General features: G+C 40.2%; 1 protein-coding gene across 1 annotated transcript in view; it reads right to left on the reverse strand.

Annotated features, from left to right (window-relative positions):
- The window catches only part of NUBP1 (nucleotide binding protein 1), an 82979-nt gene extending 74250 nt beyond the window's left edge, over positions 1-8729 (reverse strand). The window contains exon 1 of the mRNA XM_014936566.1: positions 8683-8729. Coding sequence (XP_014792052.1) covers positions 8683-8714 — 32 coding nt within the window. The 5' untranslated portion in view covers positions 8715-8729. The remainder of the gene's footprint in view (positions 1-8682) is intronic.
- Positions 8730-19939: the final 11210 nt, after the last annotated feature.

Here is a 19939-nt window from a genome sequence, read left to right on the forward strand (position 1 = left end):
AGTACTTTAGTGCAGGGTTAAATGCAGCAGAATTGCTTTCAGCTGGCTCTACTACTGGGCATGAGCCTGTCAAATGAGGCCTTTGAGGCAGACTATCACTGCAGGACATTTTATTTTTAAACCTAACAATACATCGCTACTTATTCTGAAAATGCAGAAAACAGTGAGAATATAGGAAGTTCACAGAATAACAATTCTGCTTTTGCAAGGGTAGAGAGCGTTGTTCCCTCAGATTCTAGTGGATCCTACAACTTTTATACTTAGCCACTAGGAGAAAAGAAAGTGACATTCCAAGGGAACAAATTCTTACTTTTTTCTTATGGGTTTAATTATTCAGTATTAACCGATACCCCTCTGCAGCAGCAGACGGGGCTGCTTTCACCCCAGGTGGGCTTCTTTGAGCACAATGTCTAAGCTCAGCCTTCCTTGCTCTAGGTTGGTGAGCGCGGGTTTCCCAGGGAGGACAAACAGCTCAGCAGAAGGCAGCCCGGCTCCCAGGCAGCCACACCTTGCACCTGGCAGAGCTGCAGGCGCTATCAAAGCAGGCCAGGAAACCACAGCAGAAAGCCTGTTTCTCACCCGTCAGGCTGGTTTTAGGTGCATGCGAGGGAGGAGGGTGAGGGAATGACTCTCCAGCGCTGCCTCTTCAAGGGGTTCAATCAGTCCCCAGTGTTTTCAATTCGAGTGATTCCAGGGTTGTTTCATGACGCTATGCCTTGATTTACGGCACGTATTTGTGACTTTCCTGTTTGGACAAAGCTACAAGAAGTTTGGAATGCTTAATTTGTCACAAGCGTAAGCCAAAGGAAGGCGATTGCAACAGCTAGTCACACAGAAAATTTGAAAAACAGGCTTAATGTGAAAGCTGGTGCTGCTAGCACTTAGAGTACAGACACACACAAAAAAGGGCCTGACGACCGCAGCATCCAAAGGTTTGAATAAAAGTGAGAGGTTGCTGCAGTTCCGGGTTAAATGTCAGAAGAAATGGGAAGATGCACACCCCCACGGCCCCCTCATTCCTCGCGACACACCCACCGGGTCTGGTTCCAATTCCACCCTCTTAAGGAATTCAGCAAGCGTTGCCAATCAGCCACAGCAATCTATAAACTATCATGAGTATTTTGGAACAACTGCCAACAGGTTTATTGACAGTTGATTACTTTAAACTTTTGTTTTGATGCAAGTAAAAGCTTTAATCCCATTTACCAAACACTTAAAAGGTTAAGGCAGAAGAGGAAGAAGCTTTTATCTTCTACAAATGTGACCGTCAAAACTTGCAGGGGATTAAGAAGCTAAAATATAATCTTGTTAGACTTAACAAAAAAGAAAAGATAACCCAGAACCTACAATCTCAAAAGCCAACACAATTTTAGGACCTCAAGTTAAGCATTCTGAAGTCAAACTGACCAGGTTAACACAGCATCACGTGATCCTCTGTGCCCTTGTAGTAGCTATTGCAATAAAGTTTATTATATATATTATTAGATCCCATATTTGGATTACAAAATAAAGTATCAAAAAGCCTTGTCTTCTCTCTCCTGAGAGGCCAACTGCAGAAGTAAGGATATTACAGGAAGGGCTGAAAGACTCAGCATGGTTTATATACACAAGGGGATGAAACAGTGCAGTACTGGCTGACAATATACAACAGATTCCATATGTGCAACATTGAAGCGGTTGGAAGAAGTGAATCATCTTGTACAGAATGTGATGAGCAGTTTATGGTATTTAAAATGCACATGAATCTGGATTTAGAACTTTACAACAGCCCTCGCTCACAGCTGGACTCTTATTTATGGGAAAAATGTTTTCTTTAAAGCATATTTTTTCCTTTTTTATTAAGTTCTCCTTGTATCCTTTTAGTAAGTTTTAAAATTATTGTATTTTTGACTTACTGCAGTAACCACAGTAATTTTTGTTGTCAGGTGTAAGTAATTATTTGCAAGTGCACCTTGCTAACATACAGCAGCATGCTTTGGGCTGAAAAAGTTAAACTGACACTGCACAGTACCTTGTGGTTTGCAAAAAAGAGATAAGAGCTCTTGCTGTGCATGTTTGGATTAAGTAAGTTAGTGCCCGAAGCAAGCAGCAAGTGCAGCTAACTCCAAAGATGAAGCTGATTTTTAAAGTGGTGATAGCAGCCCTAGCAAGTAGGAGCTCTTGTTTATAGTAAAGCCTCACTGGAGAAAATGAGTAGTGTTGTGCTCCTCAGTGGACTGGCTGTCTCCTGTTCTTCCATATCTACCCCAGGGCTGCAGATGCCTTTTCACCCCCTGTTTACTCTGAGGCTGCTGCCAGGGCCAGCTCAGTGCCTGCTGAGCAAGGGAGACAGGGAGATACTCGGGCTCTCCACGGAGCCAGTCTGGGGCGCTCATCCAGGCTGTCTCAGCAGCTCTGAGCAGCACTTTGCTCACAACTGATTCATGCAAACCTGAGAGGAAGGGATGTTAGACAAATGTTACAGGTTAAACACAAGAAGAACTCGAAAAATATTCTTGCAATTAAATGAGGATAGCTATGTATTATTCTTGGAAACGTATTGAGAAATTGGGGGAATAAGTCACTATGGTGGCAGCAAGTTTGTGCATAATTAATAAAGAAATAATGAGGAAAGAATACAGGATTTTTTTTCAATTGTAATTTAAGAGGCTATGAAATAGGCATCCAATGAAAGGTGAATGAACTACTTGATATGGTTCATTCAGTAGACTTCAGTAACATGAAAGATACAAAGTTCTCAAAGACTCCAGGTCTTTTTGAACTTCAGTATTGTCTTTCGAACACATTGACTAGAATGAGTTCTGCTCTTCCCACACAAGGAAACAACCTGTTTCAAAAGGGAGCTAGAGCATGTAAGGAAAGAGAATAGATGAAAAAGCTGAACGCTGCTACAGGATCTCTCATATTTGTGCCCTTCTGGGGCTAAAATAGAAAGCTGCTCTTAATGGTTGAGTCAAACCTGTTCATAGTGAAGGGAGAGTAACAGCTACATTTAATTCTAATTAGATCCTTAAAAAAAATAAATTAACAGAGCTTCTTTATTGAACGGGCAGCATTAGCTTCTGCCTAAACCACATCAGAGCTTGAGTAGAAGTTGGTGATGTGGCTAACGAAAGGGGACATGTGGGTGAGGAGAGAGAGGAACTGACCCCCTTTGGGATGACGACTGGAGGTACCTCTCTGGGACAGCAGCCTCTCGGGCAGAACAGGTACCGCAGCCTGAGACACATGTGCCCAGATGGCAGCAGCTCTGACCAGGGGCCCACTGGGAAGAATGGACACACAAAACCCAGTCTCCTTTCAGCTCATACTGTGCTCAAACCAGATAAAGCTTGTTAAAACAGAGCAGAGAAATACACCTAGAAACAGAAGTTTGGAAACTGAGAGCCCATGCAATGTTTTCTTAAGATGTGGCAAAAAGCTCCCCAGGAGCTTCTGCAACACCACCCTGAACTAAATGAAGAAACCGGAGACAACATCAATGGATGAGACTAATGGGGAAACTCAGATGAGAACACACTGGGTAAATGACTCATCCCAACAGACTTCGCATATTCTTTCAGGAACAGTTCAGAAATCCCATACAGCTTTTGAACTCAAGCAATTTCAATGCTGATTACAGATTGTTGCTACATCCCACCAAACCCACAACCATTTGCACCTACAAAATATAGACCTACAAAGGTCTATATTTTCACAACAACTAGAGCCTGTTTTGATCTGCTAGCTACAATAGCTTCCACATACATAAAAGGCTTCTAAGGACAAGACCTTTACATTCCAACACCTTCTGCAAAGCAGCACTGCCCTGGGACTGGAGCAGTCCTACAAGGTTGTGGGAGAGTAAGGAAACAAGCTAATTCGTCCTGTTTGTGAGGAGAAAAAAGACCAGAACAATTGACGAAATATGGAAAGAGCTTCTACTTTTCATCTAAATAGAAGGATGTGACAGCAAAGAATATTCCCCCCCCTTCCTTTCAGCTGGAGAATCAACCAACCAACAACCCAATCCTGGGAAAAAGCAGAATTTCAGGGACCACAGCCTTGCAGAGGTTACAGATAGACAGAAAACATTCTACTCTCTTCCTTTAAGGGGAATTTTTTCAAGTACAATATTTTTGGGGATCGCTTGCCACCATCTTTCTAAATACCAGACACTTCTTAATGATGCTATGGACTCTGGACACATTTAGACACTGTTCTCTATTGCCTCAAGCCAAACAACAAAGCTCTCCAGAAATTAATAGTATATGACATGCATTTGTTCAAGGTGTAGCTTTCTCCACCCTCTCATTCGACTGCAAGTGTGAGTTTATATGGACCTATAACTGTTTTTAAATACCTTAATTGTGTTATAAAGTGGATTCTTTCAGGGGGAAGTCGGGGTGCTTCCCCTAACAGTTAAAAAACACTGTTTTTTCACACCATACTGCATCACAAACATTGAGAGAAGATGACAGATACCAAACTTCCAACTTGACTTTGGTGAATTACATGATGAGTAGAACATAAACACAACAACTAGCCATGCTGAACATATCTGGCCTCACAGATGAAAAACCTTCTGAATGTAGTTCTTTCATCACTTGTTTGGAAAGTATCCATCATGTTCAGGATGATTTTTTTCTTAATCAGAGGAAAGGAAATATCTACTTCAAAATATATAAACAAGCACACATCACACATGCTTCATGTATAATAGAACATCATCATATCCCTGCCTTCCCAGTATTCACCATATGAGACAAACAGAGAGCAAAACAAAAAAAAAACAACCCACAAAAAACATTTACTTACTTTACCAATATTCCTCTGGTCAACTCAGGCAACAGACATCAATATTCTCTTCCTCCCAGCCTTTAACTCTCCTAAATGTCCCCAGATAGATTTATACTACACAGCTGGGGTACCCTGATGGCATAGGAACATCACCTGCTCAGATTTCAAACACCAAGTACCCAATATCCCAGGTTCAGAGCTAACTCAAATAGCCAATCTTGCATGCTATCATTATTACCCTTCTCTATACTCCAATTAACTGCTTCAATTAGCCTAGATACAGCTGTAAAAGTTACAGCTCCATCTCTAGCTTACAGAAAATTTACTTTTTCAGGCACCACTGATAAAAGATCTAGAAATTCCTACTTCTGTTGCAGAGCCACTTGTTGACATTAATATTACTTGCTGAGGAAAAAGGAATCAGAAAGATAGATACTGCACCAGCCCAACAAAACTAATATTACAAAATACAGAAGTAGCTAACTAGTACTCTAGATTGGACAAAGATATTTTATCACAGCCCTAATATTTTGAAACTGTTACAATTAACACTTCTAGCTCTTTCACAAAACACCACTTGAAAAGCCTTCACACATTTCCAGGGAGATGATAAAAGCAAGCTTATCCCGACCTTGGTGATAAGATTCAATTTAAATTCACAAAGAAAGAGAAATACATTATGGTACTGTAGAACAGCCAGTGGAGACTGGCAAATGTGTGAATTTTCAATTATGTTCACCCACAATACACCAGCAGTACTGAAAAGTATGCCAATTAATTACAAAGAGAAAACATTAGGAAAAAATGGAGAATAAGATTTGAAGAAAATCCAAGGATCTGCTATGGATGTGGAGACAGTCTACAAGTGACAGAAAATCCAGAATCAAAGCAAGGCCCAATACTGTTACCTACAGTGTATCTGCTCAAAGGGCCCACAGATCTTTGACAAAGGTTAGTAACTTTAGATTGACTGTGAAGATGCCGATTCACAGACAATACTAACTGGTAGAGGTATGTATAAAGTGGTCATTGCTCTGTAGAGTTTCCAGGCAAAACAGTTTTGTTTGTTTTAAGGAGGACACTAGAAGGAAGAGAATGGTTTAGTAACAGATAGAAGATTTAAAAAGAAAAATCCCTATTTGAATTAAGTGCCTGCTTCTCAAGCAGGTACACATTTTATCTGCATGAAAATCTGTTGCTAGTTCAGGAGAGAGGAAAAAAGCCCAGCTCATCCCTTTTTAAGGTTATTGGCTTTTTGAAACTGGAAGACTCCACACAATCATTTTTGACTCCAGGAAAAGCTCTCAGGAAGAAGAAATGTAGAGATAGATAACAAAAATCAAGGCACAGGAAACATCTTGAATGAGGACACTTGAAAAGAATAAGTCTCTTTAGCTCATCAAAAGATGAATAAGGCATTACAGAATAAAAGTAAACAAACCAGTGAATTACATAGTTAATATAATTCAGAAATATTTCTTGCATTATGAATACTGAATATTTACTTTATAAGAGGTGACAAATCCAGAGCTGGAAAAAGTAACACCTTTCAGCAGTGCATAGCTGACTCACTGTCGCAAAACATCACTGATGTTTATTGCTTCACTGGACTCAGAAATGATGATTCTATTAATAGATTATTCTATTAATAGTAATATCCACAGTTCTAAAATAAGTATTACAAAATAGCCAAAGCTTTGAAAGTGATATAACCTCTTCAGCTTTGGAATGGAAAAGACATTGGCCTTTTGAAGGTTAAATGAGCTGTCGTAGTACTAACTGTAGTATAACTGGTAGTGCATTAATAGCATTGCTAAAATCAGGCATTTCGCCATATGATACCCAAGTATTTTAAAATCTTATATTTACTGCACTATTAATGACCAGATTGAGTGCCAACACAGTCTGATTTTTCCAGCAGTACTCTTCCTTTCAGTCCGTGTGTGCAGACCAGCCTTATCTCCTTCAGTGGAATAAAGGAGGAGATGGACAATGTGAGATGTCGAAAACATTCTCTATGTTCACTTCTCTAGTACAAAGGCAGAAAGTGGAAATTGCTGGGGAAAAATAGTCTATTTCATGTCCCACTTTATTATTTATTCCCTGTATTGTCTAATCTCTTCCAACTTCTGCTAACAGTGCAGTCTATCTGACAGCAGTTGGCAGGCACAACAGCAGAGTAGGTGTTACACAGCCTTGCTATCAAGAGAGAAACTCTGCTCTGTGCCCTCCTCTCCTCGCACCCCTCCAGCATGAAGAGGGGAAAATTCTATGAATATAGTAGATGCACCAGATAAATAAATAAAGAGCTCCTTGAACAGACCTGTTGGTGGATAAAGGTTACCGTGGAAGTGCACTGCAAGCAATTAAAAACTTAACATAGATTTGTACATGTTTCTTTACCAAAGGCATTCCTTTATACTCGTCTAAAAGTCCAACTCCTCCAGGCCCTACTGTGAGCGGCTGCAGATCTTGTCTATGCATTTAGTGACTTCATACTTGGTAGATCATTAATGTACTGAAATGTGTTTGCTAAGCAGTAAATCTCCTCAAAGAGGGATTACTTTTATCAACCAAAGGTTGAGTATGAGAGATGCTAAAGAAGTTCAACACCCTTCCTGTGAATTTAAACTAAACACGTATTACATTGCAGACTGTGCCACTGTTTGCTCTTTAAACAAAATGGCAGATGGATAGTTCGCAGTCAAAAATTATGGATGTATAGGAAGAAAAACTACTAAATAAGATTTAGGGCTATGCTCTTGGTAAATGAAAGTTTATTAGAGCATAGAGGAACAGATTTGTCAGTGTTTTCCAACAAAAGCCGCTGATAATTATGAGCTCTACTTATTCTACTGCACCTTTCACACCGATTATTGTGAGATTCAAGGAGTAAAGACAGTTCCATGCCAAAACATCATTAAAAGTGTTTCTGTAAGTTTATCACTAGAACATACTGGAAAAATAACTTACAGTTTATATTAGTTTAGTTTATATTATTTATATATCCCTAGGCATCAGGTCAATTCCAGCAGACTATCTCACCTATATTCTTAACTTCCCTTTGCTTTGTGCTGTGTTTAAGCAAATAATTTTGCTCTGCTCTCAAAACCCTCTTAGATTGGGTAGACACTTTCATTTGCCAAATTACATGTATTGCCAACCATACTGGCATAGGGACAAAGCAAGAGCAATTTAAAACTGTAAACTTTACTAAAACTGAAATATTCTTGCACACTGATGCAGTGACAGCTTCAGCTAAAAAGAGACCAAGCCACACAGCTCATGTGTAACTTTCCTCTGGCGCGTTCAGGCTAACATATGGCCCTGAGCCACAGGGAACAATTTCCAAATGCATACTATTACGTACATAAAAAACCACATAGCTTTAAATGATTAATTTAGACATAACCTGGAGAAAGATAATCTTGTTGCTCTTGTTCTATTGAGGGCCATTGTTTCTTCATTCCTAAGACAAACTGTAGGTTATACAAAAAATGTAAATTATTGTGACTGATAAATTTTATATTGTATGTTCTTCTCTTCACACACAGGTCTCCAGGGCCCTGTAGGCTCACAGATCTTTATTCCTAGGGTAATCTGTGCACATGTGAACACATTCAAGCAAAAATAGTAGAGAATGGTTAGACACATACTATTCAAATTTAAGAATAGCTGTCATTTTTAGAATTTTCAGCTTCCTGATATCTCTATAAGGATTCACTTACTTGTGTCTAAAACCTGACCAAATAGGGAAGGATTGACATAAATACATCCTTAGATTATTAAAAACAGTCATTGCTAAGAAACTTCTTGGCAGGCTCAATACCTGGTCCCCCTGGTGAGCTGCAGACAGCACGGCGTCATGCACCTCTCCCTTGCAGGTGGCTCAGTGCTACTCACCAGATGCAGCCGCTGTGGCACCACACTCTCATCTGGCTTTCCTGCTGCTTCTCTCCCTCCTGGTTTCATTCTGTACTCTGCAGGAAACTTTGCACATGTCCTACAAAGAGAGTATTTGTTTAGCCTGGCAAAAAGAAGGCTAACAGGAATTCTGATGACTGCCTACAACTATTTGAAAGTGATTTGTGAAGACGTAAGAGCCAAACTCTCCTATGTAGTCTTCCTACCAACATTTTTCTGACTCTATCATTCTTCAGATGCTAGTGTATCTCAGCATCATGAAAGTAACGCAAAAATACTACAATAAGGACCTTATCAGATCTATGGAAATAATCATAACTACTGTCTTAAAAGGCTCATAGAATTCTTCATACAAGTGCTAATGAAGCTTTGTAACAAGTCTGGATGGCAGGTAAGTATAAAGTCCATTTCACAGGTAAGAGGTGAAGTCACCAGCTAAGGATTATGAGAAGAGTAAAGCAAGCGAAGGCTCAGCAGCCTTGAACTTGTGTTCTAGCTGACAGAATAATTTACCACAGAAGAGAACTCCAAAACACTCTGCATAGTTCAATGAGCTCCACAGGAGGCAGGGTGGTTGGTTACCTGCCCAATCTCAAAGGATAATCACCATCATCATCATCTGATTTTGAGGTTTCTAATCATTACTGTAAGTGTCCTTTTACCAAGCTTTTTACCTTCAGAACAGGTTCAAGAGATGGACTTGGCCCCTTTGGTTACTCTATAGGCTAAAGAGACAAAGTGATTTACATAATTCATGTGGAAAAAACTCGCAAAACCTCACATGAACTCCTGTTATTCCTTTCCTTCTGAAATATTTTGGATTTTATCTACCATTAAATCTTTATGAACACACACCCACAAACCAGTTTTGTACAGGAACAAAAATGAGGTACGGATTCTGTCAATATGTGGTGCCCCTCCTTGAATCTTAGTAGCTATTAGCTGCCCAGTTTAAGTGAGAGAGGAAGAACTGCAAGGCTAGATGTTATATGAGAATATGCTTTTCCACACATAGGACTGTAAGCAGCGTCCTACATGACATTTTAACCACAGAGAAAAGAACACAACACAGTTTAGACAGAATTCTTAAAAGGGAGAGAGATGCTGCTGCTGTGGTTTTCCGAAAACAGGTCAGCCTGGGCACTCCAGCCACAGCTCATTCAATCTGAGCAGCCCACATGCAGCCAGCAAGACATATGTTTCCTTAAAACTGCCAGGAATGCAAAGCAATGCTAGACAAGTCTAGACTGATCGCAGGATAAACGCAAGAAGCAAAGAAGTGGATCCAACTGTGTGGTGGATGACATTTGTCTGGCACAGGAACAGTTACAAGTGTTCAAGTCCTGGAACAGGGCAGGGAGAGGGAGAAAGAAACAATTTTCCCAGAAGTGCACTTGGTTCCAGAAGAGACTTCACCTCCCATCAGTGGTGAAATTCAGCTCAGCTAAGTTTGCTCTCCTCTTTGCTAGACAAATACATCTCCCTCTTTCTTAACACAAGTATGTGCAGATCAGGTTGAAAAGTCAAGTCCCAAACACAGCTACTGCACAAGTCACGCACATCTATTGCACTCAAATCTTTCTGCTTCAGCTCAGACCACCAGATTATGCCCTTAACTGGTGCTATCCCCTTCTTTTGTAGGCATGTTCCTGATGTCCTTTCAGTTACATGAAAGTTATTTGCACTGATCCCATACTCTGCCTGATCTCACTTCCTGAACATCCTAATGGCACCGCCTCTTATAAATCAAAAAGAAAAATACAGCTTTAATAAATTCTACTTAAAATTATAATGCTACTCCTGCCTTCAACAAAGTCCTGCTTCTCAATCTAAATCCTACCACTGTCCAGTGTATTCCCAATGATGCTGTTCAAATTGCCCCGCTAATTCATACCTATAATGAAGGGCAGATGTCAGTCCTGGTGGAGCACACTTCCATTTCCTTTGATTTACATGTGTGTATTTCCTTCCTGTGGAAACAGGGATCAGGTCAGAGAGAAAAGGGAGGAGGTCTGCACACACCCAGGTCCACAAGCCCAGGACAGACAGACGTAACTCTCTCATTAGTACTTTCCTTCTCAGCTTCAAATCTTTTTCTGTTTATTAACAGTCTTTTCGTTTGAACTAATCAGTGTCTCTTGTTCATTCCCTTCATAGCAACCTGATTTTTACAGTCTGCTGCAATGCTGCCACATTTACATCCTCCCCAAAGTTTACTTGAAATTAGAATACATATATAGGTCCTAGCTATTACAATACAGCTTCACCCGCTTTGTGGAATTATTCATATTTTTGTGGAATTATTAATATTATTTGGACCAAGATGCATATGATAATGTCTTAGCATTGGCAAGTATCTACATTCAGAAACCTTGAGTCAGGTCACAATACATTTTATCATTAGCTTAAAAAATTGGTAGGTTTCAAAAAATTAATTTTAGGCTTCCTTTAGATGGCAAATATATTTTCTTCCCCCCTTTTTTTTAATATGAGGGTAAAAGGCTTTTTCATATTTCGATGACTGTCTTTGAGAAAACACTAAATGCCTTGAGACTCCTAATAATGTTGCAAGAGTTACAACACACTGCTCTTTCCTGATACCCTTATGCACTATTCATGTAGTAGGAGTTAAAATTGTTGATTCGTTAATACTTCAAATTTATGTTTTTTATTAAAATCACCTGTAATCCACTAAAAATTTAGCTCCTATTAGTGATAGGACTTATGCTGTGCCCATTTAGTATTAATATTTGCCATCCCTATGAAGGCAGTTTCCACTTTAAGAGTACACAGGTCCAAATGCTGCCTGTGGCAATATCAACTTAAGTCAATGATATTAAAAAATGTGTATCTGCAAGCAGAATCTGGTTTATTGTCATGTCTGTGTCTCATGCAGCACCTCAATGTGCCCATGAACAGTTAAATGTATATTCCACTGACTTCAGCAAATGCTAAAATCTGTAGAGGCTGAGTTTCTCTCTTTTCTGCAATGCTTTTCCTGTGAGATTTAGTTAAGTGATCATTAAACTTACATAAGAATTCAGAAGGAATAGCAATATTGTATTCATCTAATAGGCAGCCTTAGAAGACGCTAACGCTTACAGGCATGGAGACACATCATAACAATAAACAAAGGTGATGAATTTCCAAACGTGTACAAAATAAGAGCCTTTGTAGTGTGTACTAGTGCTCAGAAAACATGTTAATCAAAAAATTCTTTTCAGATGACCCAGTTCCTGGATTTGAATTTTTATGTGTACATATTTGGAAGTGTACATGTATACGTGTGCACACATTTATGTGGAGAGAAGTTTATCTGCACAGCAGGCTTACTATTTAAATGAGAAAGCTGCAGGAATGCTGCGGTTTGCTCCATGGGGAGGGCAGCAGAACCATTGTATAGATGGGTCAGAGTCTAGAGCTCTTTGTTTACGTGTGTATTTTGCAGAACAGATTCATACAGACAGACAGTGTCCTCACTGGTGGAGCTGTTTGTCATTCACCTTGTGCCACAAATGGGTAAGTCTCCTTGGGTGTTTGGACACTAGTAAGAAATGAAAATGCTAAGTAGCTTATTTTACTCTACAGATTAGATGAAAATGTGATTTATGAACTCCTTACATTCTAAATATTTGATGTTATTTGAAATGTGCTAAGAGTGAGCAGTTCTTTTTGGGGAGGAAACAGGCACATTTTCTAATTCACTCTTAATGATTAAAGATTTGTGCTTTATGGGATGACAAGGTCAGAAACCAAAGTGACAAAATATATTCCTTCTCTAAGCAGTACAAGTGGCTACTTTTCAAAATAGTTTCTTCTTGTAGGGCACTTTGACCTTGTTTTGGATTTTGTTTGTACAAGGAAATCCTACTCCTGCCATTTTAACCACACACTCCTGCAGATTTCAAACAATGGTAAGTTTTCTGTGGGCAAGAACTTATTACCCCTCCTTAATAACAGGATTTAGTCTCCGTTCATATTTCTAACAGAGTGACCGGTGACAAGTTGTTTTCTTATGCATTTGATGTGTAAAGCTATATGTTTAGAGGGTTGGGTTGCTATTGCAATTGTTTTGGCAGGATGGTAAGCAACGTACAGGTTTATTTGTAATGTATTAAGTTCTTGACATACTGTACTGTACTTCAGAGGCTCCACAATTTATTTTTTGTTGCAGCTTGCCTTTAGTCCTTGCCAATTTATTTCCTTCCCCTTTCCAAACAAAGCTAGGGTTGTCAAATCCTAACATTAAAGAATTGTAAAAGCTAGATCCAGTTACAGAGCTAATTTTTAATTTACCATTGTCTGTGAAACTTTTGACCTAATAGAAAAATTCTGCAAATGGGCTAAAGAGATGTGACCCACTAACCAACAGCATCAGAATACCCTCCTGACTCAAAGAGGCCCCTGGAGTCAATGCTTTTGCCACCATCATCCATAATAATTTTTTGAAATACTGCTTTTAAGAAGTTCTCATAATGAGATCACTGCACTGGCAAACAGCTTTGTCTGGTCCAGTAATAACATTTCCAGGGGCAGCACTACAGTTTGTCTTGGCTAGTTTTTGCCAGAAATTTTTATTGGTTTTCTTAAAGTAATTACAACATTAATACAAAAAAAAAAAAAAAAAAAAAAAACGGGAAGGGGCGTTCCTTTCCCCTGTATTTCTTAAAGAGTAAGTGGTAGGTAAAACATGCGAGTGGGTAACTTTCAGGGTAAGTTATAATTTGATTTGAAAATGGTTTGGTTTGGTTTGGTTTTTTTTTTTTTTTCTGATGTGGATTGTGATGTTTTGTTCAACAAAGTAGTTATGGTGCATGGCATTTTTTAAAAAAAAAAAAAAAAAAAAAAAAAAAAAAAAAAAAAAAAAAAAAAAAAGAGCATTTTCCAAGAGAGCACACAAGAGTGAGGAAGACAAAAGACCGGGGAAGAAAAGAAGGGTAAGCTCTTTCTTTTCATTTATTGTTATCTCCACAGGTAAAAAAAAAATTGATTAATAGATCCTGTATATGTTTGCTGTATAAACCATTCAACATACTCCCTGACGTGCTGTTTATGCCCAAATCTTTCACTTGTCTCAGCAAAGCCTTACTGCAGTTAACTTGAAGACATCCATTTTCAGCAATATTTTTTGACTCGTGCATCTTTTGGTTTGGAGGATGACGGCGGAATAAGAGGTAGTGGAGAAGTATCCTAATTGAGATGGAAGCGGGGAATGAGAAAAGGGAAAGGTCTTCAGATCCCTCAAGATTCCTTAAGTTTTTCAGAACTCCTTACAACCTCCTTCTTCTACACTCAGTGACCCTAAACACAGAGCTCAGTTCTCAAGGAGTTAAGGATTGCTGTGAAGCTGCAGCTCTTACTTAATCTCATCATGTTCCTTTGAGGGGGAGGAGGAAACGTTCCCAAGGCTGGAGTGGGAAGGGGTATGTGAGTAAGGTTGTTTACCAACGACACACTAAGATTTGTAAAGATCTGAAACACTTCTTATGAGTACACCAGGGCTCTCGGGGATGAAAGCAAAGAACCCTCTGACACCTGCAACAGGGAAAGAGAAGGGAGAAAAAGCTGTGAGAACTTTGATGTGCCTCAATGGTTTTTAAGGTGACTATTGAAATGATGTTCTACATTGGGCATGGCAGCTCCCTATGTATGGACTTTTAAAGAGCCATGAGAGAGGAAAAGTCCATTTCACTCTTCACTTTCTTACCGTTTTCTCCATTCATCTCCTCACAGAGCTGTTCAACAGTGGAATTGCTCTACAGCATATTTGCTAAGGTCCACAGGGGGGAAGAAATGCTAGCATTTTGAGTGTTTTTTTGAGTGTTAGAGTGGGATTTTTCTCCAAAAGACATAATACATATTTATGGTAAATTGAATGGTATTCCTGTCTCTCTGTTCCTAACACCATGTGCACCACATGATAAGGCATAGATGCTTCCCAGACAAGCAGTTTAGGAATCCCAGCTCCAGATTTCCAAAATTTCCAATGCTGAGAATTTACTGTTGTGTTTCACGTGACCATTGAACTCTCCAGGCCCTATTTTATTGTATTTCCTGTAAGAGTTTTTAAATCTAAATTAAGAAAATATAACTCTCAGTTTAGTATTTCTGCGAGGCTTTTTTGCTTGCCAGACCTTATGTTAAGACAAGGTGACAAACAACAGAAGGAAAAGAGCTGCAGCATGGGAAGCTGTGTGGACAACAGCTCTACGAACTGTGGGCAACGTTTTACTGTTCACAGGAACTGCTAGACAAAGTATTACAAAGTTTGACTGTTTGTTTGTTTGTTTGTTTGTTTTTTAACAAAAGTCACATATGTAAATTGACCTTTCGATTACGTAAAGCTGCATGCTAATTTTCCCCATGTACCTGGTAGGTACTGATGGAAGAAACACATGAGGTTTCTTCCATTGGTGCTCTTTTAAGAATGCTTTGAAGTCCATTCTACTTCTCCCTAAGTATTTGGCAACCACTGCCTCTTCATGTGAAAAACTAATATGGAAAAAACAGAGCTCAAATAGGAGGACGTTCACTCGCAAACAGTGGGTTGTTTTGCAGCCTGAGGAAGCAATGACTGGGGTAATTCAGCATCTGACCTGCTGGAAAACAGAAACTAAGGGAAATCTAACAACCTACAGACTACTTTTTAGATACCCACTTCCAAAAAAACATAATGTGCAACTTGCAATGAAAGGGTTATTCTCTCACTCATCTATACACAGCAATCACCAGGAAGAAAATCCTAAGGAAAATATCAGATGTTTCAAACGGGTCTAATTTTTTACATTAGGCAAGAATAGCTGAGTGAGAGTTCACTGTCTTATGGGACTTAAACTCACCTCATATCTTAAGGAATATATAAACCTTATGCTGGTGCTGAAAAAAAACCAGGTCTAAGCTTGTGAAATAAAGCCATTATATTCAGACTTCCATTCTTCCAATTCAGATGCAAAACTAGAAATGTCTTACTAAAAACTTTGTAATACAAAATCAACCCAAGAATAGATAAAGTTTGTTACAAAACAATACAGGCTGCACAGCAACTGTCTAGAAGCAGCTTTGTAGAAAAGGACCTGGGGGTTGTGATGGTCAAGTTGAACATGAGCCAGCAGCATGCCCTTCCAAGCAAAGGTTTACCACATGATGGCCTGCGTTAGCAAGAGTTTCCAGTAGGCTAAAGGATGTGGTTATTCCACTGTACTTGACACTTTTAAGCCCACTTTTTAGCCTTTTTAGCCCCACAAAAACTGCGTCCAGTTTTGGTCCTCCCAGTTTGAGAGAAACACTGAAAAATTGAAGAGGGTCAAGCAGAGGGTGACTAAGATGATTAGAGGGTTGGAGAACTTGACTTCTGAAGAAAGCTTGAAAGAACTGGATTTGTTCAGCCTAGGGAAGAGAAGTTTCAGGGAGGAACTAATTGTAGTCTTCTGAAAACTAAAAGATAGTTACAGAGAAGACAGAGGAGAAGACAAGGATGCATGGTGACAGGACAAGAAGCAGCAGTCACAAGGTGCTTCATGGGAAATTGTCTGAATCCAAAAAATAGTCTTTGAGGTGAGAAACGACTGTGAGGTTGCCCAATGTAGTGGTGGCATCTACCATATTGGTAATACTCAAGACAGCTAGACAGCTCTTGGATAACACAATCTAAGGTCCTCCTTTTAGTAGAAGGTTGGCCCAAGTGATGTCCTGAGGCATCTTCCAACCTAGACTTTTCTATCAATCTGTATGTGCAAACACTTAAAAAACCCCAAATGGATGAAAATGAAAAAAGATCCATAATGCTGTTCATATATGTCATGGAAAGTATGTTATTTGTCCCTTCACACTGCCTTTACATAATTAAGAAAACTTTTCCATAAACCGATGAAAAAGACAAGCTATTTTTAATGCAAAAATAACATTGGTATTTTATTACAATGGAAAGCTGAGTGATTTAAACTTCTAGTTCCATTTATTTTACTAATGATACATTATGTCTAGAAGGCCTTATGGAAGTTAAGAGTTTTCAACTTCCTATCTGATCTCTAAATTAAGGCTTTTATACCCTTGTTCGGATCCTTAGACTGAAATCAGTTGTGCCTTCAAGTAGTCCTGGGTTTTATTTTCTTAAGTACCTAGTCTTTGGGCTTTCAGCTTGCAAGCCTTATATCCTGATCAGTGGCAATGAGCAAAATCAAGGCTCCAACTTTCAGTCTTGCTTACAGAATATATACACCCATATCTCTCTCCCTAGCAGATTAAGAACAATATATTAAATAATAAAATGTCAGCATGGGCATACAAACCTACATTTGAACTCATTTTCATCTACGAAATCTCTTACCGTTCTTGTAGTCACTGGCAATCGTGAAGTTCCTTTCTTGCAGGTTCCCTCCAATTCCTGTTCAGATAAATCCAAAGATCTTGTTAGTCTGTGTTTTTACTTACAACCTCTTCTTGCACAGCAGAAAGCATGCCCTGATCCCTTCTAGCTATGTAAATACCGAACTTGTTTGCTAATTTTGATAGATACATGATAAAGCATAAACTGTAGCTATGTAATTACTAAATGTGAAAAAAACCCCAACTTATTATTCCACTCCTTATATTACAAATTAATGAGATAAACACACCAGTGCTTCATTTAACATATCTGCAAATTGTCTGTGAGCTGTTTCACACTGAACTTTCAATATCCAGTGCATACCCATATGCCAGTAAGATCAACATTTGAGCCTGTACTTCGATTATACAGTCTCTCTTGGTCATGATGGCTACTCAGCCTGCCCTTTCAGACCTTGTTCTGAAAGCTTCTCATGTATAAAAGGGTTTATAACTACTGGGAAAAAAAATGGTTATCTCAAATATACAGGCAAATTGTGTCCACTGTATAACAGCTGGTAGTGGGAAGTGGGAGAGATATGAATTTATGAATTCCATCTAATATCAATGGTACAGTCTAAGATATGTCAAAAATAAGCAGGGCGAACTGGCTCAAGATATCTCTCAAGATAAGCTTGCCAAGGTAAAAGGAGGAACTTGGATATGCCACCTTTTCCTTCACACCATCACCCTTCATGCCAATGAGTGAAGGAGGAGGCAGGAAAAAGGTCAACATCACTTTCAGACACTTAGCACTGCATTAACAAAAACCAAACCACCACCAACACAGTCCAATGTAAGTCTGAAAAGCAGAACCTGGATAATTTGTTTCCAGGAAAAGCCTGAAGTCATCTGGCAGCGTGTTGATATTGCTTTAAAAATATTTATTCTTAGCTTCTAGCTAAGATAAAATATGGATGACAACTACACAACAATTAAAAACTCAAGTAAGATAAATTGAGGGAGGAGAAATGAGACTATTTTTACCAGTAAATGTTTTCTTATAGGGACAATATTATACATTTATTAGCAAGCAGTGCCTTTAATGCAGTACATGATGAAGTAGAACAGTCAATTTTCCTCTTTCTAGTCACTTAATTGTAAGCAACAACATATTTTGTTTTAAAATCAAGTGTTCCATTTCATACCATAATTCCACTGGCCAACTTAGCTCTGTATGAGGGGAATGCTTTAAGTGACTCCAGCTCTAACGCCTCAGCCCAGTGGAAGTTAGGCTGCTTATGCTTACAGTGGTTGGCTCTGCCTGAGGTGCCACTTTCTTTCCTGAAATCCCTGGAAACCGATAAGCAGGACCGCCTCCTCCACTGCTACTCCCAAGATTCTAACTTCTGCTCCTTCAGCCCCAAAGTTATGAGCATCTTCCCTCAGAGCCACTTTGAATTCCTATTCCAGTCTAATCACAAGGCAATTACCAGAACATAGGTGACGTACCAAGCAAGTAGAAACCTCGAATATGTATGAGTGCACAGAAACCTAAAGTTTCAGTGATCAATAGAGACTGTTTATGGCAATGGATATTCTCATGTGTGTGATTCTGAAGTGATTTATAAACACAAGATTTTTTTGACAGTTGGTAGATCTAACAGAGCTAAATCTAATACCAAACAGCATGAAAATGACACCATAAGAGGGATGACCATGCCACCAAACACCATTTACTCGGGTTGAATTGCTTGTAGTGTTTGGTGGAGTTGGTGGTGCTGTCAAAGCAACTCTTTCAGTGTTTCTATAATTTTGCTTTTTAGCAATGCATGAGATTCCTAACAGCCGTACACGGCCACGAGCACTGCACTTCAGAAGGGGTAAAGGTGCAATAAAGTGAGGTCACGCTGCTAATTTTGAGTTGTGCTCAACATACTAGTTGCTGTTTGTGTGAAGACTTTAGGAATAGGGATGGTGCTGGATTGTGCTACAGTCCTCATAGAACAGGTGATCTCCGGGACTGGGAAACACTGCCCGTAAACTATCGTGTACGGTCTGAATCCACAGAGTCACGGTCTAGTTGATTTCTAGGTAACATCCAAATCAAATGTTAACAGCAGCTTGTGCAGAACTCTTACGGGAAGGTAAGACACAAAAGAAAACAAACATAAATCAGCCAGCTCAACAGTCACACCGCAGTGGCCAGATTTCCTCGCCAGCGTTACGCAGCGGCCCTCTGAGCAAGCAAGGAGGATGTACCAATGTGAAAACCTGCAAGGCGGCCAAAAAGCTCAGTTACAACCTTCGTTCTACTTGTGAGTAGGAATAAATAGCATCACCCAGTTGGTGATGGTCATTGTTTCAATTATTCTGCCGTGTATTTTGTGAAAGCTAAGCTGGACACAGCTTATCCCTGACGCCTGCTAGCAGTGACGGTGGTTAGGGAGCCCCTTCAGGAGCGAGGGCTCTGAGGTGCCAGCAGACCCCCTGGGCCTCACCTCAGCTGCCCGGAGACAGGTTTATAAACACAATTTCCTCAGCTCTCCACACACAAGTTTTTCTCCTCGACGAAGACCACCCGGTCTCACCGGCGCTGCGCTCCCCGCCGAGGAGGCTCTGCCTTAACGCGGCCCTCGCCGCCGCTCCAGGCGGGCCCGGGCTCGTCCCTCAGCGCCGCCGCCCGCTCTCCCCGTCCCACCGGGGGAGGAGGAACCCGCCGCGGCCCCGCCGGCCCCGGCCCCGGCGCGGAGGAGGCGGGAGAAGCGCGTTGCCGGCGGCGGCGGGCGGGGTGTCCCCATCTCCGGCGGCAGGAGCGCCGGGGGCCGGCACCGCCGCCTCGAAATGGCGCCTTCCCTCCGCCGCCCCCCGCCCTCACGGCGCAGGGTCCCCGAGGGGCTCGGGGAGAACACCGGGGCTCCCTTCCTCACAG

Source organism: Calidris pugnax, unplaced genomic scaffold (assembly GCF_001431845.1).
Source record: "Calidris pugnax isolate Ruff unplaced genomic scaffold, ASM143184v1 scaffold17, whole genome shotgun sequence".
Lineage (NCBI taxonomy): Eukaryota > Metazoa > Chordata > Aves > Charadriiformes > Scolopacidae > Calidris > Calidris pugnax.